The following is a 23131-nucleotide window of genomic DNA, read 5'->3' on the forward strand; positions in this document are numbered from 1 at the left end:
TTTTTTTTTTTTTTTTTTTTTTGGTAGAGCTGAAACTCGGGCCTGAAACTCAGGCCTGATGCATTCTAGACAAGTTCTCCACCACTGAGATTCATCCCCAGCCTGGGCCTTAGGCTGTGGAAACCTTGAAAGCTGTTCAACTGCCCATGCTATCAGGATAGTGCCAAGTTACCAATTTAGAAACATGCTATAAGTCACATTGTCTTTGCATCTGAGGAATACCCATTTATACTTTCACATGACTAGGGTAATTTTTCAGAAGCAAATGATCTTGTCCAAATAGATGCCTTCCTAAATAATGTGGTTTTGTTTGTTTGTTTGTTTTTAGTGTTACTTTCTCTTAATCTCAACGATCCCATAAAGGCCAGATCTATCAGGTAATACTAACTGAAAGTTAAGGAATGTCAGTACAGAAAAAAAAAAAACATATTAGACTTATCAACCTCCCTCAAGTATCATGATTGAGCACGAACATTCACAGAACTGACTGCATTGTTTGGCACTGCCTGGTGCCTCTCATATCTTCAGGGCTCCTCTCTCTTCTGTGGAAACACTGCAGGATGGAAGCAGTTGTATTTATCATCCTATATGAAGCACCTGGGCCCTTGCAGCGTGCACTCAATCACTATCCTGTAAAATAGTGAATTGTTTTTCCTCTTACAAAAAATAAAAGTGATCAGACTTGATTATCCTTTACAATGGAATGTTTTCAATGGTATCGAACAAAACAGATAAATGTTCTAAACCTACTTCTCTTAGTATTTACCCAGACGAATGCTTTCAAATCCTTAAGTTACAGTAAAAAATGTCCAATAAAACTGTACACTGAAAATCTCCTCTTCTAAATTTAAGGGGTTGGGTGACATTTGCCCTCAGGTCCATGTATCCATTTCTACACCATCCTTTCCTGTTTTCTCCAACCTTATGCTACTTTCTAATAGGTGCACCTGGTTTCTTTGCTTTGTAAAATTTTCCCCAGGATTAGCAACCCTCCTTAACAGGTAAACTGACATTCATGTCCAGGGAGAGCCCTTCATAGACCAGATTGTTAGGTGTCATTGTGACTACAAATCTTTCTACGTAACAGCAGTGTGAACGGAAAAGAAGGAGGAACAATGAAGACATTTTGAGTCCTCTTCCTCAGTGTTTATCCTGTTCTTCTCTAGCTGATTATCACGAAGCATCAGAAACAAAACAACAAAGTGTCCTTCAACTATGCATCGCTTTGAAGTGTCATCCTATTACTGTTGGCTGAAGAGAAAAGAGTAAAAGGTGCTAGAGATGTCGTACGCAGTAGCAAGATTCATTAAGGAACTTTTAAAAATTAAAAGAGAGGTGTTATTAGAGCTTCATTACACAAAGCAGACACCATCACAAAGGTCTTGGCTTTCTGATGAGAGGGCTCTAATTATCTCTCCTCCCAAAGCTCTTCTGACTTCTGTGATATCAAAATTCAGCTACCCAAAATATACGTGGGTAGCATATGTCAATCGTAACAGACTATACACTCTAAAATGGAATCCTGTTTATGGAACATCAACAAGCACATTTAATGCTTTGCTGAGCTTTAGGAAATAAAGAGGAATCTTAAGTATTGGGGGATTTTTTTGTTTGTTTGTTTTGAGAGAGAAGGTGAAACCAAGACACTGAGCCATAAACCAATGTTAGCTTCACTAGGGAGAAATAACTGATTCATTCTCAGTAAGACTGGGGAGTTCAAGCCTTGAACCTTTGCAAAGAGAAGACATTGAACCTAAAATTCTCATCTGAAGCTTTAAAGAAAAGTGGATCAGGAAAAAAAAATTACCTAATACAATAAGGAGTAAGCAAAACAAAACGCATGGCCACTTTTGGTGTCATTCTAAGTAAAAAAAAAAGAAAAAGAACACAAAAAATCAAAAGTATAGCAAAATAATGAAATTCTAAACCATTAAGAAATGTATTAAAACAAGTTTATTAACACACGTGTATATTTATTAATATAAATAGAAAAATAATAAAATGATATATCATGTATATCTGTATGTATGTATTAATAATATCAGGGATCAAATGTAGGATCTTGCACATGGTAGTCAAGTACTATACTGCTCAGCTACAGCTTAGCACTTTTGCTTTTTTTATTTTGTTTTGAGATAGGGTCTTTCACTAAGTTGCCCAGCCTGAATGCACCGCCACACCTGATTATTATATATTATTTTATTATTTATAGCCTTTCTGTTGAAACTTTAGTTGCTTAATCTCACTGAGGTTCGGAACTCATCTTTAGAGGTGGGATACTGTCCTAAGTAAGTAGTATCTCCTTGCACACACCAAGTGGGAGCTTCCCAATTTTTGAGCCCTTAGGCTTCCAGAAATTAATTTCAACTGCATGTGGACATTGCATGTGTGTGTGTGTGTGTGTGTGTGTGTGTACATACACAAATACATACTCACACAGCATACCCAGTATAAAGAAATAAGACACCATAGGAAAGAGTTAGAAGAATAAAAGTAACAGAGTTGGACTCCCATCCATTGGAGATGTTGGAATTCACAGGCACAAAATGTTCAGTAACTATGGAGAAATACTTAATGGTCTAGAAAGATGGAAACAAATATGGAATGAACAGGGTTACCTAAGTTAACAGACATATTTTAAAAATAACAGTTATTTTTAGAATAAAAGAAAGCATCATCAGTGAAAACTGAATCACTGAAGAGGGTAAAAGGGATTAGGCATACATGAAGAATTAGAGAAACTAAGAGTGTAATTGCTATAGTTGGAGTCTAGATGTCCCCACAAAGCCTCACGTGGTCACAGGCCTGATCTAGAGTGTGTGATGCTGGAATTGATTCATGCATGATACAATGCTAGGCTTAAGGGTGTTCGTATTGAGGATGGGAGTGCAATCCACCCGAAGCAGGCTGGGTGAGGTAAAGCGGGCAGGAAAACTCTGTTAAACCTTTTTGCTGTGTTTGCTGCCTTGTGTGCGCCATATTGTTTCTCCTCTTGTTTCCCATACCAGCTTTGGAGCCAGCTGATTATGGAGTGTAATCTGTTTGAACTGCAAGCCAAATAAACCCCTTCCCCTCCAACTGTGGGAGTCAGGTATTTTTATCTCAGCAGTGAGAGACAAGCAACTAACATAGTCATCAAATAAATTAACCAGAATGCAAGCTACTGTGACAGAGTAAAAAGGTTAGCAAAAGAGGCTAAGAGATGTAAGTTTAGAGTTAGAAAGTTTAAGATTTATTGAATCGAAATCTAAAATAATTTAGCAAAAAGAAGGTGGAAGAAGTAATATTTGATATGTTAAGATCTTTGAGAAGTAATAAACAGACACAGGATCCATGCCTATAAACTAGATAGGTCGGTAGGTATGAACTCATGAATAGATTCAGAGAACACGAAGATATCACGCGAGATACTTAAAAAGGAAATCTGTATCCAAACACATCATAAAATCACAAAAGAACAAAGGAAATTAGGTGGCCTTAAAGGCATCTTGCAGGAGGTGGGGTGTCAGAGCACTTTGAAAGGTGGGATGGATGGACCGGCGGCTTGTCAATAGCAGTCGCTGGTGCTGAAGGATCAGAGAGCTCAGTGATGCACTGTGTGAGAATTTAAAAGTGGCTCTTCTGCTGGAAGGGGCGGCAGCAGTTCCAGCTCCCACAGGGTGAGCACTCCTGAGCTGGGCTGTTTAAAGTTCCCATCACGGCATCACCAAGTGCAGCGTTACGGAAAGACGTGCTTTGTCTCCACTAGGAGTCAGGGCCCACTGGCTCCAAAAAACTGGATTCTTCCGTGCTGAGTTCTAAGTGGAATAAAATTCTCTTCCAAGAATGAAGGTGAAATAAGGACCTTTTTTCAGCTAAAAAGGTTAAAATTGAGGGACTTTCACACAGCAAAAGGCATTTGATTCAGAAACAAGAAAATTGAATGTGGTAGAAAGTAGAAAGGTCTGAGACGAAGGAATAGGAAGCAAAAAAGCTACTGGCTATGTTAGTAAATCAAATAAAGAGTATCTCCCGAAAATAACAGTCCTTCTTCTTATTAAGATGGAGCAATGGGGTAAGAAATAAAAGCAACCCAGAGGCCTGTTACTATTGATTAGTTCATTCAGCTGCCACTTGAAAATTAACATTGACATTTACTAGACTTTCCATGGTTAGGCTTCCAGATTCGCATTATATTCTGCAAACTGTATCCCTTTTATACAAGTAAAAGATCCACAAAGAAGGAGTCATTTTCTTGGCTTTTTAACTCTTCCAACAAGCAATCCGTGACATACAGCGTCCTCTGCAGCCACCACTTAATGATCTCCCCACTCTTGTAGCTTGAGCTGCCCTACTGGGGCCCTCTTGGCTCCTGGACTGTCCAGTAGCACCTATAGGTGATAAGCAGCTCCCTAGAAATCCCCATCAGTGCACCTGGAAATCCACTTGGGAAGTCCTTCCAAAAGCCACAATAAGAACTCAGACCATGAGTACTACAACATTTTGTTAAGAAACTGATGCTTTGTGTTAAAACTAATCCTGCTTAAAATGCATGAAGTTATTTTTTTGGCATTGGCAATAATAAAGTACACGATAGAATCACATGAATATGTGGAACCCCAAAACAAGGAGGCAAGTCCAACTGTACCAGCAATAATAGGAAAGGAGGTGCCCCTGCCTACATGAAAAACAGAAATGGCCAAACAGGGTATAAGGTCATGACTCAATTATGTGCTTTACACAAGATCACGTGTAAGGCTTAACAGTAAAATAAAGATCGGAAAGAAAGGATGAGAAAGAAATACAGGCAAACTGTAACCAAAGCAAAACTCTAGTTAGCTATGTTACTGACAGATGAAATCATTTTAAGCTCAAGAAGATATTATTAAAGTTAAAGGACATTATTAAATACGATAAATATTTTTAATTCATCGAGAACATAGAAAACTTTCAATCTTATGTGTACCTAATAAACACCCTGATATAGAAAGTAAAAATTTGTCATACAGTAGGAAAAGAAATCTCTATATAATAGACTTTAATCATTTACAAATGGTCCACATTTGTATTTTCTGTTTGAGAAAACATCAAATACATTAAAGTAAAACATTATATGAATGTAAACAACAACGATGTAAAACCAAGTATATGGTTTGTTATTACTGTCATTATTATTTATGGTCCCTAGGATTAAATGCCAGGCCTTCCCACTGAGGCATCCTTCTAACCCTTTTTATTGTGAGACAAGGCTCTTGCTAAGTTGCCCAGACTGGACTCAAACTTGTGACCCTCTTGCTTTAGCCTGTGTATTATTTTACTAATTTACTTTGCTACTTTATCTTCCTAATTGCATATAAAGTAACCAATCCCGTAGAAATAAATTTCAGTCTCCGAGCTTGCCACACATGCATTTATACATTTTCTGTGTCAGAAATCTTGATTCTAGATTTTGCATACCCTGAGAGCAAAGGCGCCAGGTTTCAGTCACGGGGAATTTAGTGGAAGGTATTTACTTATTATCCATTTATTTTAACGGAGCACCCTGGAAAGGTATCGACTACGGCAACAGACCTGTGACTTTGCCCAGGATGAGTGATCTGATGGTCCTGAACTCGACCTCAGGTGAGAAGTTATAACTTAGCCGGAGTTGCTGGTCCATCTGCCAGAAAAGAGAAAAACAAGGGCTTGTCAGCCAAGGTCCTCAGGCACAGGGCACAAATAATTCCCATGTGGAAACAGTCATTAAAAAATGCACACAGCATAGACTTTGCTCTAGGATCTTTCCTCAGGAAAATTTAGAAATGTCTTGATAATTCTCCAACAGTGCACGTAAAATACCTATTTCTTTCTTCATTGTTAAATAAGGGCTTTCACTGGCATTTTTCTCCCTGGGAAATTCTGCATAGCTTTTTTTTTTTTTTTTCTATACAGCTTGTGACAGGTATTTATCTCTCCGTGGAGATTTCCTCACCCAATTCTGTGCAGCAAACAAGTAAACAAATGAAACCAGTGCAGGAACTGCGGCCCAGGATGAATGTCAAGTGGTAACAGATACTTTTACCTGCGCTCTTCCCCGCTTTCCCTCTTCAGTCCCGAGGACCAACACTGTTCTCTTTTTCTCCACAGTTCTTATCTGGTCTCATTCAAGTTTGGACTGAGGGATTTCCTGAGCAAGAACTGCTGCAGTTTGACAACCTCTCTCTAGGGAGGCGAGGCCATGAGACAGTGATCACTGGCACCTGGCTGATCCCCCACCCTGCAGGAGTGAGCAAATGTCCCCCAGGATGGTGTTTACAGGCCATCCTTCAGGGATCTCCTGCAAATTCTAGCTGTCTGCTCCCACTACTCCATTCCTAGGTAGTGCTGTTCATCCACCCCAGCTATTCATGTTTCAGCCCTGTCAGATCCAGCCAGTTCCTTTCAGACCCTACTCCGAGTCTCTGCAGGATGCGCTTATGTATTGGAAAGGCTGCCTATCCTGTGCTCGTGTGCTGTACAAAGAGGAGACTAGGACGATAGAGCTGTGTTCCCGGCAGCACAGCTGGGAAGCAGCAGGTCAGGTTCCTTCCATCTCCTCCTCCCAGCACTTTCCATGAACACCCATGTGTTCAGGGCACCCCTCGGGAGCCTCCCAGTACTGGAGATCCCCTCGGTTGAGTTCCAGTACCCTGCCCAGTATATGACTCAGGCCTGAGAAATAAAACTAAGAGACAGAGCTAGAAGAGAAAGGCGGAGCCAGGATGACCAACTGGCCAAGGCACGGGCCAGTCCCAATTACTGACTTTTATTGGCAACCAATTGAAGTAAAAGCAAGCTATGTGCAGTTTCAATGGAGATTAATGTAAAAAAGGCTCATAAAGGACAAGACAAAGCATTCTTGCATTAGGAGCAGAATAGACAAAATACATTGTTGTAACTAGAACATTGTATTTCTAGTCAGGTGTTAGTTGTGGGAGTGGAATCCGGGTGCGAGTTACTCTGAAGTTGGCTTGTAGGCCAGCCAGACTCACTTCCACAAACAAGCCAATTGTGGGGCTCACTCTTGACAGCCTGCTTTGGGCACAATCGATATTATGGTCCTCTGGATCCTAGGGCTGTGCTGCTTTCTCCTATGACTAAGAGTCACGGCTGGGACCTTTTACATGATTGTGTGCTTTGTTACTATTTTGAGACTTGATCCCACGTTACTCGTGTCTGCAATTTATTGGACAATGGAACACATGAGACATGATACTAATGCACACTTCCAAATGTATTTCTCTGTAGAATACTTTGAACTAGGCCCTATTATTTCTGATAATATTATTACTAATTAATGTGTTAATTTGTTTAAACTATATTACATGTTAATAGTAGCACAGATGGCAAAACTGATGTCACAGAGGTGAGCACCTTGACCCAGGACACAGCTCATCACAAAGTGGTGTCCCCTTGCCTTGTGGCCCACCGAACACATGCCCTCAGGTGTGCCTGTTACACTATGCTGTGTATTTGGACAACCAGAGAACTTTCACTCTTTTCCTAAATCTCTTCAGCAGGAAATCAACGAACGGTTGAGCATCTACTGCATGCCAGGGGCTGACTTAAGGACACTCTGATCCACCCCTGCAGAATGTCTTTCCTGGGGCTTTGTTTAGGTTACAGCTGACCCTTTTCTCCATTCCTCTCCAGGGTTTTTAGTACACGTTTGTGGTACACGGAGTGCGCATTCCTCCTGGGGAGCGAGTGCAGATACATAACACGATCTGACTCTTTTTTGTCCCCTTGCCACCCACTTGTCACCCTCCTCTAAATCTCCTTTCCATTTTCATTCTTCTTCGTCTTATTATTCTTATTGTTATCACTCTTGTTGTTATTATCACTTGTATATTGTTTATGACCTATAAAGTGATAAGCTCCATTCATTGTGGGTAGGTGGCACCTGTATGTGACACCTTTTAAGTGTTTCTACTTTCTCCCCTCTCCCTCCCCTAGCCCTCACTCTCTTGAACTTTTTGCCTGCTTTGTACTACTAAGTAAGATACTGCATTACAGTGACCTCTGCCCCACGCCTTCCCCTCTGCCTGCCCTTCCCACCCCCTTAAACTATGGACACTTTGAGAATTATAGTCACCTCTACCTATGCATATTTTCTTTTGGCAACAAGAGCTGGAAAAGTTTGCTGAGTGATTAGATGAGCATCTTGCATGGATTCCACTGCTGTCGAGTAGGCTATGAAGACAGAGTCCACAGTAAATGCCAGGATGTCTTTAGGTACAAGAGGTCTTTAGTGCCTTTGGTCCCCTACCTAACATCTATTTAGTGCCTACTCATTGGGTTCAGGCCCTGGACAAGCTTTCTTCTGTCTCTGCCAGAGCTTTTACCTGCCTCCTTCTACCATCTCTCTGGTGTGACTTCCTCCAGAAGCGGGCAAGATAGTTCACCTCAGGCTTCACTCGCCTGGGAAGAAGGGCTAAAGGGAATGCGGATGCCGTGCCAAGGGGCGAGCAGTAGGAGGGTTCTTGGAAGAGAGTTGGAGCTAAGATTCCCCTCACTCTGGTCCTCGCCACTCCACAGGCTCCCCAAGGTCAGCCCCAAGTGGTTTGCTGGACACAGACATCTGCTCGAGTGCCACTCATGGGCGAGCTCCTTATCCCGGTGCCGGAGTCATTCCTGTCCCAGGTTTTGCTTTGTGAGAACTTGTTTGGTCCTTAACGCTTTTACGAGATCAGCAGTACAGGGACAGAAGGTTTCAGCAAAATCAGTGTTTATGACAGTTGGGAGAGGAAGGTGAGATATCTGCGAGGAATCTTGAGACTGTTGGAGGACAGCAAATAGCTCACTCGGAGTAGGGGCAGCAGCCTTGGCAAGAGTGCGTGCACCTATGCACCAGTGCTGTTTCAGGCGCTACGTTGCCTATTTAAAAATCTAAGTCCATGCACAGAGTGGAAGTAAAATAAAGGGATACACAAAGATTGGTTCAAGATTTCATTATTTATAACACAGGCTAAGAAATCATTGATGTGATAAGCGAGAGGTGTCTTCTTTTATTCTATTCTCATGTAGCTGTGCTATTCTTTGTATTGTTTTTGTCTTAGTTACAATTGGTAAGGTGGTGAGGGAGACACTCTATTCTCCACACCTTTAGGCTGCTCAGGTTTGCAATCTGGCTCACAGAAGCTCAGTCTGCTTGTGAACCCAGAATACTCAGTGACACTGGCCAGTTATTAAATGGATAACTGGGATAAAAATCCCTTTATTTTGAGCAAGTCCCAGATGTCACTTTGTTATTGAATTTTTAGCGATGACCTTTCACACAAGCTCTGTGAGACTGACTTAGTCTGCTTGCTTTCATCCTTCTGTAGTAGGCAAGGAGATAGATGCAGACATATAAGTAGACAAGCAGACTCACTGTCAGAAAGACGAGTTCCTTGTCTTGAATGGAAAATAGCGATACCTGCCTTCCCCCTCTTTTAATAGGTATGGTAGTGCCTAAAACATTTTGCACAGGGTGTGGGTGGACTTAGGGATGTATTAATAGCCTGCCCTTTCCTATTTGTACAGAAGAGCTTATTTTAGCTGGAGGAAAGGCAAAACAGGACTGGTAAGACAATGAAAGTTAGAACAGTGCACGTTTTCCTCTTTGTTTTGCTCCTTTCACACATTAGTAATTCTATCTGCTCATCAGCAGGTGCACGTTAAAATCTGTAAGTTAATGGTGGAGATTACTGAGATGGGGGAGTAAGAGTGGATCTCATTTCTCTCTTTGTTTCCTATTTGTAGTTTTTTATTTGTGGAAAAGATGACAGGAAGTATAAAGCAGGGGCAAACGAGTCATGTGTACAAATGGGTACCAGACACTCCCCAGTGCTCCCTCCCGGACCTTAGTCCAACCCTACCCAGAGAAGTCCGTCCCCGTTCCTGTCACCCTTCTGTTTGGCTCGGAGATAAATGTGCTCAGAGGACGTGCACCCTGCGTACCGCTGGAATAGTTGCCAGAGGTAAGCCTACGAAATTCTGATGACGGGGGTATTATGGGTGCTCCATGAATGACCATTATTCCTGAATATCATCCCATTGAGATAATTGACGGTCGTTCCTAACTTCTCCTGTATTCTACAGCCAAGTGGTTGCCAACGCTACTGCCACTACTCCTACGACCTCCTTCCAGTCCATCCCTCCACAGCTTCCCACGCTGCTCCACTTGAGGCCCCAGGATCGTTTCCTGACTGACCTCTGTCTATACCTCCTGTCCCGCCATGCGGTGATCATAGAACTGAAAACCATACCATGCTACTTTCACAATAAGTCGATGCTTCCCCTCCCTCTAAAGGGTCAGTTCAATCCTCGGCACAGAGCATCTTGAGCAGTGTGGAATTCGTCCATTTAGTTCTCAAGTATTTGTGGAATGACCACTGCAAGTGAACCAATCCTCACTAAAGTGGGGATTCTCTAATTCTGTAATAATGAAAACAGAAGAATCTGGGTTGTCATGAAACTTAGACTCTAGAGAAGGGAGACAGTACAGAAGGTCTGCTAAGTAAGTAAATGTTACTGGATGTTAGATAGTAAAGCAGAAAAAGGCAATGTGACGATAGGATTACAGTCAAGGAGAGAAACTGCAAACTTGTCAGGAGCGGATGACAGTTAGTAAAGCATCTGAGATGCGTTCATCAGCACATATACAACAGCGCAAAACCTGAGCTCGGAGAGAGTAACTACAAAGGAGAGGGCATCCAAGGAGGGAATCCAGTTGTGCTTCAGTGGGTAGAACTTGGGGAGATGAAGGGTGACCCACAAAACGACAAGATGGAAAAATTAACAAAGGCCGAATAAGCAGACACATCCTGCAGGAAAATGTAACAATATCAAGCCCAAGAGCAAGGAGGCATCACTGTGTCAGCTGGCACGGAGAGGACCATGGGGAAAGACGGGGCCCTGAAACTGACCTCTGCAAAGTAACACCACTGGTGCTTAAGTAGTACAATTTTGGTGCCGTATGGAAAAACCCTGTTGGTGAGGGTGTAAGGAAAAGGAAGAGTAGTTTGGAAAACAAGTATATAAACAACAATTCCCCGACTTGGGCAATAAAATGTGACACAAAAAGGACAGTCAGTGAAGTCTAGTGGCAGATAGATTTCTCTCCTTGGCCCAAGCAGATTTTTGTTTGCTTGTTTGTTTTGTCTTGTTGTTAATGTGTGGAATAATTGCTTCTTTCATGCCTTGGGAGTCCATCTAATAGAGCTGAAAAAAAAAACCAGTAAAATAAAGAGGGAGCAAGCAGAACACTGGAGTACTGTTTGTTTGTTTGTTTGTTTTTTCTCATTGAGTTCATCGGTACATTTTAGGTGTACAGTACAGTTACATTCACCACTGGGATCTTGTACTTTACATGACAGGTCTTGGTTCTGGAGTACTGTTTGAATGGGCTCTGGATCTGACCCACTGGGAGTCGGCCAGACCTTAGCTAGGACCATGGACAACGCAGTCAGTAACAGGGGGAGGTGCAGGCAGATGGGAAATGTGCTGCTGAGGGCATAGATATTTTCTTCTTAAAATGGATCCATACTGAGGATATACTGCTAAGTGGAATGAATAAGTCACACATGTGTAAATACCGAATAGTTTCTCTGGTGTGAATAACTATAATGGAACATAAGGTCCTAATGAGATAACTGACAAGGTGAAATAGGAAGAAAAGGGCTAAAGGTGTAGGGAAAGTGGGAAGGGTAGGGGAAAAGTAATAAGGGCAAAGAAAAAATATGAGAAAATGGAAATAAAGTGTTTGTAAATGGGGAGGGCAGGGACAAGGGGGAAAAATGAGAACCAAGACCTGTCCTGTAAAGGTACAAGATCCCAATGATGAATGCAACTGTACTGTATCCCTAAAATGTACCAATAAACTCAATGAGAGAGATAAAAAAGATATTTTCTTCTTAACTCTACATTTCTTAAAAAGGAAGAAAGAAAGTCATTCGCTGAGAGTGCAGATGATATTCCAATTGCCTCAGAGAGGAAGCGTTGTAAAATGGCCAGGGAGGAGAAGAGAGAAGGGTGAAAGAAAATAACACGGAGTGATTGCTCAGCAAATTGAAGGGCTCCACACAAGGTTTGGTCTTTGAAAGCGCCACTCAAACCCTACCGTGTGTCCATTCTAGTCTGGCCTCTCGTGCTGTCTGGCCATGGCCCAGATACTACTGAGATTTGAAGGAGGGCCGACCACCGGCTTCGACGTTCAGACTGCACCACTTGTGCTCACGTGGAGCCTCTTCCTGAGTCCTCTTCTCTCCCTTCTCCACCTAGCAACTCTGCTAGGAAGTGAGTATTGATGCTCAGGTGCGACCTGTGCTTACCTCTGTGCTCCCTTGTACCTGAACGCACTTCCCCTTCAGCCCTGGCATTGTCTGCTGGGGTTCTTCTTTTTATGTGTATCTTCCTCAGTTCAGAGAGCAACAAATAGAGCAGGCATCGAAATCGCCTGCTACCTCCAGGTCCCAGTTTCTAAGGGAATACATGTGATGTAGCATGAGGCTCCAGATGTGCATACCTAACAAGGACCCCTCTGATACGGAGGACACAGGGGGTCCTGCCTGTGAGAGTGGCTGTTTGAGTTGGTCGAAGACTGAAGCCAAATGCTACACACTTCCACATACGAAGCATTTGGCTCTACTTTTGGCTTGCACGCAAAAGGTCAGAAAAGCTTGGAGCGTCGACTGAGTGGAAAGATCGAAAGTATGGTACCTGAATGGTAAACTCTCTTCCTTCTCGGTTAATCTGCAAGTGGTGCATCTTTCTGTTGGCAAAGTTCTCTACATCAATGGTGAAAACATGGGTTTCTTCCTTGCTTAACTGATAGCGAACTTGTAAACTTCCTTGAAAGAAAAAAGAAAGGAATTAGAATTAAGCATAGTGGTTACAAAATGCAAAGGTATGATCAGATTGTCATTTATTCTTTCCTGTTTTCTAGGGACTCATGTCCCAAACCATTCATTATTCATATTGTTATAAGGTATGGTGTATGTTCACCGGGATCCAAAGAGAAAATTCTGAATGTAGCTGCAAATTTCAAATTTGTGTGTGCTGTGTTATCGAAAACTAAAATGCAAGTTTGAAAACTAAAGCAAGTATTTTGTAGTTGAATCATGAGAACTTTGTTAAGATAAAGCGAAGGCTATTTTCACTTTCTGTTCACTTCCTCCTACTTTCTATAACTCTCTCTTCTCAAACTCCTTCTTCCTTTTAGACTTGGGGAGGAGAAGGAGGGGAACTCACTCCCTCCTGCTCTCACTGGTGGATATATGATGCCTCTGGTTGGAGTGTGGTGTGGTTAGGACACAGTGACCCTGTTTAACACTTTACTGCCCTTTGGGACAGTCAGGTTTCACTAGAAGGCTGTTCACTATCCATTGGAGGTCAGGAAATCAATTTACTGGGCCTCAATCAGCATTTCTGACAAAATGGAACAGAATAGAAAAGGAAAACTGAGAGTCCCAAGAGACATATTAAGGACAAGAAGTGCATTGTGTGTGTGTGTGTGTGTGTGTGTATCTGTGTGTGTGTAAGAGGGGGGAGGGAGAGAGGGATGATGCACAATTCAAAACACTATACCTACAGATCATATTTTAGAACTTTGAAAGTTATGCTATACGGAAAAATCTGGGTGGGAAGTGAACACTCATGGCTGTTTACTCTATGTCAGACATGTTTTTATATTGGACTCTCTCCCCAGCATGGTTGCCTGGAAGGGTCATGCAGCCCATGTGCCACTATGCACCTTTTCTCCCTGTCTCTCGGAGTTCTTGTCTCTAGTAACCTTGTGGCCCTGCACACAGAGGTAAAAATCTCTATCCATAGGCATATTCAGAGCAGAAACATTGTCATCCGGGCCAGTGTCATAAGGTGAGTGTCCTCAGGGAGAAAGACACAATTGCTCAAATTTGGGTGAAGAAACATTAAGGTGACTCTTGCCCATGTCCCTGAAGTTTCTCCCACTCCAGAAATATTTCTCTGACCTGAGCTACCCTTTACCTCCTGGGCTGTGCATCCTACAAAACTAAGGTGCCTACCAATGACTGGCCTCAGCATTCACCCATTTCCTCTCTCTCTCTCTCTCTCTCTCTCTCTCTCTCTGTATTTTCTTGTGAGACTGGTTAAAAATGAATTGCTTCTCATGGAATCTCAGATTACAAAACAGCTAATGGAGAATAGAAGAATAAATGGTTTTAGAGTATGAGGCCCTCTACTAACAGAGTAAGCTAATAGAAGAAGTTTTCTACAGTCAAGCTGGGTTTTCCTGGATTCTTCCAATAGTAAGAAGATATTTTCTTTAATATTTAATTCAGTTCAATAAAATGAATCATTGTGAGATAAATATGTGCCAGGCATGGTAATTAATACCACTTTTCTTAAGGCTACGTGGACTCCCTTATTGTATTATTGTTTTCATAGTTCGTACTCACATACAGATTGTTTATATATTTATCAAGTTTACACATGGCTTCAACTTTATATTTATTTTGAATATTGACTGCATAGCTGTCCCTCTCTGGTACCAACAATCTCAACAGAAATCCTGTATGTTAAAGTACTCTAAGGCTTTTGCAACATCCTCAATGATGGTAGAAACACTAGTTCTTCTGGAGCCATCCAAATATTTTCCACCTTCTGAAGCATTTGGTGTAATGAATGCCTCTCAAGTTCCCCTAACACGATATCCTGAAACCTCCTGCTAGCGTTTTCACAGATTCCTAAGAAGAGAACACACATTTCATCTTTTATCAAATAAAATAAGTTGGATATCATCAAAGACCGGCTTCCAGTCCACTCTGAAGGGTGAAGGATTGAGGAACCCAATAGCCACTTGCCCTTGTACCTTCTTCAGCCTGGAGGCCAGCGAGCTGGGAAGTATTTGTACCTCTCCGGCTCTGCACTCTGGCCATTTAGCTCTGGCCTAGGGCTTCAATGTCTGGAGCTGATCTTCTGCCCTCAGGCCATCTTCCCCTCCTCTATTTGCTTCACTCCTGCACGTTATCTCCGGCCTGCAGTTTTCTATCCCTTTGCCCTTGCATGGGTTGTTGCAATGATGAACAAAGCAAGTTTAAATCCCCAAAGACTGAGAACTGACAAAGAGAACATGCTGTCTATGAACATAATAACACAAACAATGGACCGACTCTCCTGGTCAGGAATGTGTTGGGATTTCTTTAACACATTGTAATGCATTTTCCCCCAACTTAATCTTTTTGTTTTCTTTTAGTATTTATTGACATGCATCTCTACATTATGATGGGCAGAAATGATTTGTGCTTGGGTAAGGATAGAGCTTAGATGTTGAGCCAAAACTGATTTGAGTCATAGGCGGCTCCCTTTCCCAATAAGGACCTTATAGCTAGGAGTTTACTATACTGCTAAAAACACAAAATGGAAAAGTTCAACTAATACCTAGCTAAGCAGAGCAAGATAGGGCTTAAGGCAAAGAGATTCACCCATCAGTTGTTCACGAATGCCATTTTGTTTGTTTTATCTTCTCACACTATTTTTGTTGGTATCCTTACACTAATTTGGCCTTCACACTGTCCTAAATTTCATCATTCCAGCATATATTTGGTCATATGACTCCAGTGCCTGAAAAATTACAAGTATTCCTAATTCTATGTAAGTCTAACTTTTCAAATATACCCCACACCTATTTTTCTTATCTTAACATACATAAACACTCAGCATTCCCCCCAGAAATGGTCCTCCTTGCTTCTGTTTGTTAGTGTGTTTTGTTCTGTTTTATTTTCCTGTCAGCTGAGTACAGCTCCTCTCTCCTTCTGTGCCTGGCAAACTTCTCCTCATTAAGACCCAGTTCTGCACTTGACCCTAAGACTCAGGGCATCTTTGCTCTCATTCCAATGGAGCTCATTTTTAATACAAATATCAATTTATCATGATTCTTTTGTCCTTTTTCTCCGCTTGCATTTAGGCTCCCCAGGAGGGATAGTTGGTAGTTTTGTGTCCACAGGAAAGAGGACCTGCCCTGCTCTCATGAGGTTCCAGAACACATTTGTTGAATAATACACCCACTACACACCAGATTATCAGCACTACCTCCACATTATAAACTAACATTTATTCAATGCCTGCAATGTGTACAGCACTAAAGACACACTTAGATATGATGCTGTAACTCTCTTTAAAAGCTTGCAGTCTTGCTGGAAATTAAAGAAAGAGTCATACTTGATACTATGATGTGAGAAATGCACAATATATATTTCTTCATCAAATCCTCAGAATTTCAGAGTTGAAATGATCCAAAAGTAAAAATGTAGTGATGATATTTAATAATGCACAAGATACAAACCCAAGAGCACAAAGTTTTAAAATGTATAAGGTGCTTGCTCTTTCCACATTATCCACGCCACCCCCAGAGATATGCAACAATGACTGAGCAGAGAGAAATCGATGGATGGGTGCAGGGAAATGTGGATTTCTCTTACACAAAACACAGAATATATATTTTCCAAAACAATTGCAAGGGTTGAGCTGCATAGAGAAAGAAAAGAAAGAAGTTTGCAGAGAAAGAAGTTTGTTGAACAAAGGTCAACTTAGCTAGAAAAAAAGCAAAGTACACTTATGTAGCTGTCAAGATTTAATCAGCTATGTAACAGCTTTTCACTGCCCTGGAGCAATAAAACTGCAGACCAGTAGAGCTTGTGAGAAGCCTAGTGAACATGTACCCAACAAACTCTTCACTTTGAGAAACCCAGAAAGTATGACCCACAACTTGAAAAAGCTCTTAAAGAGAGTGGTCAATTTGAAAGACCTACAACAGAACCAAAGAATGTGGATTTATTCCTCAAAAAGGAATCTTCTACAGAGATTTAAGTGCATGGATGGCTGAACTAGTTTACATAAAGTGATACTTTCAGAATGGTAACCTCCAAAACAAATAAACAAACAAACAAAAAAAAAATTACACATAAGATCAGGGCCAGTGATTTAGCTCTGTGGTTTGGTGGCCTGCCTTGCAAGCCAAGTTCAATCCCCGGTACCAAACAAACAAACAAACAAACAAACAAAAAAAAACCCCACAGACTGGTAGCCTGGTTGCCACAATGTGCCTGAGAGACTAGAGAGAAAAACAGGAGACATTATTGTATCTCATAGCATCAGAGCATTGGAAAACAGAAACACTAAACTTTCTGGAAGATAAATTAGAGAGAACTCTTGAAGACACTAGCATAGGAAAAGACTTTATGAACAAATCCTCAATAGCACAGGAACTAGCACAAAAGAACAACAACTGTGATTTCATCTTTTTAAAAAGCTTCTGCAGTGCAAGAGAAATCACCAACAGAACTAACAGACAACCTATAATGTGGTAAAAAAATTTCACCAGCTGTTCTCAGAAAAAGGAATACTATTTAGAATATATAAAGAACTCAAAAAGTAGACCTCCAAATATAAAGACCCAATTCAAAAATGTCCACCTGAAATGAACAGACATGCCTCAGACAAACAAGTAAAAGGAGTAAATAAACATATGAAAAAATGTTCCACATCACTGGTCACTCCAGAGGTGCAGATGAAAACTACTGAGATTCCACCTCAGCACAGAAAAAATGGCTGTTATCAGGAAATCAACCAATAACAAGTGTTGGTAGGGTTATAGGGAGAAAGGAACCCTTCTCCATTGTTGGTGGGAGTGCAGACTAGTGCAACCACTATGGAAATCAATATGGAGATACCTCAAAGAGTTGGGACTAGAGGTTCCATTTGACCCAGCCAAAGCTATGCTGGGTATCTTTCCAAAAGAATTAAAAGAATCATGTCACAGTGATATATGCACACCTATGTTTATAGCGACACAGTTTGTAATAGCTAAAACTTGGGAACAGCCCATTTGCCCATCATTTGGAAACTGAATAAAGAAGATGTATTTTTTTCTATAAAATGGAATACTACTCAGCCATAAAGAATGAGAAATTAGATTCATTCATAGGAAAATGGATCCATATTGAGGATACAATCCTAAGTGAAATAAATAAGTCACGCATGTGTAAATACCAAATAGTTTCTCTGATGTGAAAAACTATAATAGTACATAAGATCTTAATGAGATAACTGACAATTTGAAATAGGAAGAAAAGGGCTAAAGGTGTAGGAAAAGTGGGAAAGGTAGGGGAAAGGTAATTAGGGCAAAGAAAAAATATGAGAAAATGAAAAAATGTAAATAAAGTGTTTGTAAATGGGGAGGGGAGGAGGGGGTTAAAGGAGGGCAGGGATAAGGGGAAAAAATGAGAACTAAAGCCTGTCATGTAAAGGTACAAGATCCCAATAATGAATGCAACTGTGCTGTATATGTAAAATGTATGAATAAACTCAATTATAAAAATGATGTGTGTGTGCATGTGTATGTGTATGTGTGTTTATAAATTAGAGTACTACTCAGCCATAAAGAACAAGAAACTAGAGACATTTATAGTTAAGTGGATGCACATTAAGGCCATACTCTTAAGTGAAATTAATAAGACGCATGTGTAAATACCAAATAGTTTCTCTGGTTTGAAGAACTAAAAATGTAAATAAGAATCAAAATGTACAACTGATATTGCATAATAGGAAGAAATAGGTCTAAAAAAGTAGGGGAAATGGGAGGGTAGGGGAAAGGTAAGAAGGGAAAAGAAAAAAAAACATAAGTAAAGGAAAATTATGGAAACAAAGACATAGATACAGAAGGGTGGAGGGGGTGAAGGGAGGGCGGGGGAATGAGGAAAAACAAAAACCAAGATGCATCATGTAAAGGTACAAGATCCCCATGATGAATGTAACTGTATTGAAAACCTAAACTGTACCAATAAACTAATGGAAAAACATATTGGACCATCCCTATAGAACAAAGGTCTGTTTTCACATTTCCTCGCTTCATCATGTCCCGTTTTGTTGAAAATACTTTTCTTTATTCTATTTGGCACCAGTCCAGGCCAATCTCAGACTCACGTAACTTTCCACACACACTTTAGATTCTGCTAACCTCATACCCTCACCAACCATATCTTCTTCCAGTTGTGCACTAGTGGCACTGTCATCCACTGACTGCTCAAGATACTACAAGCCATATGTGTTTCGCTCATCTCATTTAATTAATTGACACCCTTACATGCACATCCCACATTCAAATTCTCTCTAAATGAGTCCTGCATTTCTGAACCTCTTTTTAGCTCCAACAGTACATCCTACTGCAGGCCATCACTGTCTCTCACCTGGACTGTTACAACACATCGGATCTCATCCCCTGGCCTCCAGTCTTATCTCCCTATTCTTCTACAAGCAGTCAAATAAGCACTTAAATTGGAATCCAATGCCGCAGTTTAAATATTTGAATGGTTTTCCAGTGCACTGGAAGTAAAACCCAGATGGGATATGGTTATATGACCCTACACGATCTTCAGCTGTCTTCTTTGAACCAAATACTTGCCATCATCCACTAAGACCTAACAACTAGTATTAAACTACTTTTTGTTCCCCTGGTCATTCCTGCGAGGTCACTCCTGCTTCAGGATTACGGTACCTGCTGCTGTCCTCACCCATAATGTTTGTTTCATAGATCTTTGCTAGAAAGCCACTCTCCATTCATGTTTTAGATCCGATGTGGTACACACAGGGGTTCTCTCTCTATTAACACTCAAATTTTTCAAATTATTGGTCATGAGTGGTTAACACAGCATGGGAACAATTTCAAGCTTGAGTATTTGTTGCTAGTAGTAATTGCAGGTTCTCCATCACCCTAATTATAAGCATCTCATTCTCTAATTATTGTCTCTTCCTTTTCTCTCTCCTTTCCTCCAATGTCCAGTATCCTCCCATGTTTAATGTAAGGTTAATCTTACCAACTACGCAGTGATTCTCAGCACCTTCCTGGTGTCTCTTTTCTCCTTATCCAGATTAAATTGCCTAACCCATTGCCACTGTCTCATGCACAGTATCTAAGTTTTTGCTCAGTTCTGGATTTAATGTAGACATTTGTTTGACAAGTCCATAAGCACTCAATTCCTAAGTTATCTGGCAGAAGAAAAAAAAAAAAACAAACTCTGTGAACTACCCATAAGTCACTTTAAATCCACAACTGTCAACTACAAATGAGTTATGTGAATCTCACTGTATTTCCCATGTGTTTACTGTTCAACCCCTGGCTTAGACAACCTCTTTAGAAAGCCCCTTTTCTTTCTCAGATCCCAGCTCTGCCTTCCCTTTCCTTACTCCTAACTAGTGGTTTTGCCTACTGTTTCTCTAAGGGAACTGAAGCAATCACAGAAGACCTTCTGCAACCTCTCATCACCACATTGGCAAGTCACCAAAGCAATCTGTCTGGCTTCTGAACTCTGCTCTCAACTGCCCATGCTCTTCTCCAACCCCAAATTATAGTATTTCTTCTCATCCACTCAAAGATATCACTTAGGCAACTGTTATACCCCTTCTTTAAATTTATTTTTATTAAATTACCTCCATCGCTTCACTATCACTAGCATTTTTCCTCTATTAAAAAAGGAAACCTGTTCTTTATCTTAACAGTTGCCACAATTCTCTGCTGTCTTCTGGCTTACGATAAAACTCCTGAGGCAATATCTATGATTTCCTGTTGCAAATTTCCATTTCCTATTTATGTCTAAACTCGATTTTGCGTATTTCACTTCGGAGTCCCCACTAAAATTTCCCCAGCCAAGATCTTCAATGACCTGTGCATTGGCAATCTGTTTTATGTTCACGGTGAATGTGCTTACTCTCTTCAGCACCAGCACAATCATTCTCATCTCTTTAGGAAGCTCACCACTTCCAGAACACTCCCCTCTCCTAGTATTCTCCCTACTTCCGTGGCCACTCCCTTTCCCTTTCCACGGCTGATTTCTCTATTTCTCTCAGCTCTCTGAATACTGACATCACGGAGCTCAGTCCAGCACCCTCCTTATCACTAAACAGACACAAATAGAACATTTCTGAAGACGCTTTGCTATAAAGACATACCATCATTCTACGTATACTTCACAAAGAGAACAGAACGAAACAACCCATTTGTGTGCATTCTGAAGCCAAACTCCAATGCCCAAGACTTGTCCTCAAGTTTTCACATGTGCAATTGCATGTTAAATGTAGGAAGACATTAATGAAAGAGCTTGTAGATGACACATATAAATGCAAAAATATAACATGTTTTTGAATTGAAAGAATTGTTAAAATGCCCATATTATTTTAAGGTCAATAGAATACCTATCAAAGTCATTGTAATAAGTTTAAAAATCTGTAACACATATGAAACCACAAAAGACTGTGAAGAGTGAAAACAGTTATGGGAAAAAAGAACAAAGCTGAAGGCAGCAAACTCAGGGACTACAAACTATCTTGCCAAAAGCAATGATCAAAACAGTACGGCACTAACATACAAACAGGCACATAGACCAATGTCACACAATAGAAAGCTGAGAAATGAATTCATTTATGTAGAGCCAAATAATCTTTGTCATGGACCCCAAGAATATATAAAGGGGAAATGATAGGACTGGAACCATTCTTGGGGAAATCAGATATCCTTACGCCAAAGGTGAAATTCAATCTGTTTTTATACCATATACAAAATTAACTCAAAATAAAATAAGGCCTTCAATGTCTGAGTTAAAATTGTAAAACCCTGAGATTAAAACATGAAATACTCCTTGACATTGATCTTGACAATGATTTTTTGAAAACAACAACAAAAGCAAAAATAAATAAGTAGCACTACATTAAACTAAAAAGTCCTCTTCATGGCAAAGAAAGCAATCAACAAAATGAAAAATATGACCTAGAGAATGCGAAAAAATGCAAACAATATGTATTGCAAGGGATTAGTATTCAAAATATACAAAGAACTCTCACAAATCAATAGACAACAAGCCTACAACCTGGATAAGAAATGGACAAAAAAATGGAACAGACATTTTTCCAAGAAGACATTGCAATGGCCAACAGGATATGAAAACATCAGAAAAACACCAATCACAACCCCAATGAGACATCAATTTCTACTCATTATGTTGGCTATTAACCAAAAAGGCAAAAGATCACAAGAGCTGGCAAAGATGTGTAGAAAGATCATCTCTTAAAAAACATTCTGTGGGCATATTGATTAGAACAGCCTTCATAGAAAACAGAATGATTGTTAAAGTTACTGAAAACGGTACTACGATAGGAACTAGAAATCTCTCTTCTGGATATACACATATCTAGTGGAAATGAAGTCAGTATCTGCACCCCATATTCATTTCAGCCTGATTCACAGAGCTCAAAGGAGCAAGGTTTGGCATTCTAATGTATGGGACAGACTGTCATGGGTGTTCTTCTTGACTTCATTGTAGTCACTGTTGCAGGATACATAGGAGTACATATATGAAATCTAACTTGTGCCCTTTAAAATATTCAACTTTATCAATTTATTTTTAAAGACAAAAAAGGGGATGATTTCAATTTTAAAAAATTCTAATTATTTGTAAACTTCTCAGCAAATAAACTTTTTATGCTTAAAAAATTGCAAACTCTAAGGTAGATAAAGTCATTTCCCTTAGCAAAGGAAAACAAGAAGGTTGTTCTCCATAGTTTCCACCTTGGGCAAGCTAAAACGAAAAGAATCAGCACAAATTCTTAGCTATTTGAGAAATTCTCATGAATCACTAACAGCAGCTTGCTAAGCATTCCCATATCCACTCAACTATGATGATTTTCTAGGGTTCAATTCATTCTTTATTCAAAAACAACCTTGAAAGCTCTCAGAGGAAGTAATAAACGGGTACCGAGTCCTCCAGTCTATTCACTAGATGGGTTCTGGTTTACTTTATTCAACCCTATTCGAAGCACTTTAATAAGGAACAATTATCTTCTTCTATTTCAGTACTTCTGTTTACGTTAGCACAAAATATCACACAACCTGCCTTACCTTTAACTCAAAATACATTTGCATAGAAAAAGAGCCCCATTACTGCAAAGGAATGCGGACCAATTACCAGGCTTCTGCGGTCTTCTGTTCTGACACAATTCCCCTACTGCGTGCTTTATGGAACAGAGCCATCTTTCAAGGAAAGAAAAATACACTGAATTATTAAATTGGGAGTTGCTTTAACTTTTATATTTCATTTGATAGGTATGAATGAACCTAAACACA

At 40.4% G+C, this 23131-nt stretch overlaps 1 protein-coding gene across 1 annotated transcript in view; it reads right to left on the reverse strand.

Moving 5' to 3' along the window:
* Positions 1-23131, reverse strand: part of Cntnap5 (contactin associated protein family member 5) — an 801158-nt gene that overhangs the window by 43082 nt on the left and 734945 nt on the right. The window contains exons 20-21 of the mRNA XM_010637689.2: positions 12700-12830; positions 5551-5638 (exon numbers count right to left, since the gene is read on the reverse strand). Of these exons, the coding sequence (XP_010635991.1) occupies positions 5551-5638; positions 12700-12830 (219 nt within the window). The remainder of the gene's footprint in view (positions 1-5550; positions 5639-12699; positions 12831-23131) is intronic.

The sequence above is a fragment of the Fukomys damarensis genome, unplaced genomic scaffold (genome assembly GCF_012274545.1).
Source record: "Fukomys damarensis isolate Sample0158 unplaced genomic scaffold, DMR_v1.0_HiC HiC_scaffold_29, whole genome shotgun sequence".
NCBI classification, from domain to species: Eukaryota; Metazoa; Chordata; class Mammalia; order Rodentia; family Bathyergidae; genus Fukomys; species Fukomys damarensis.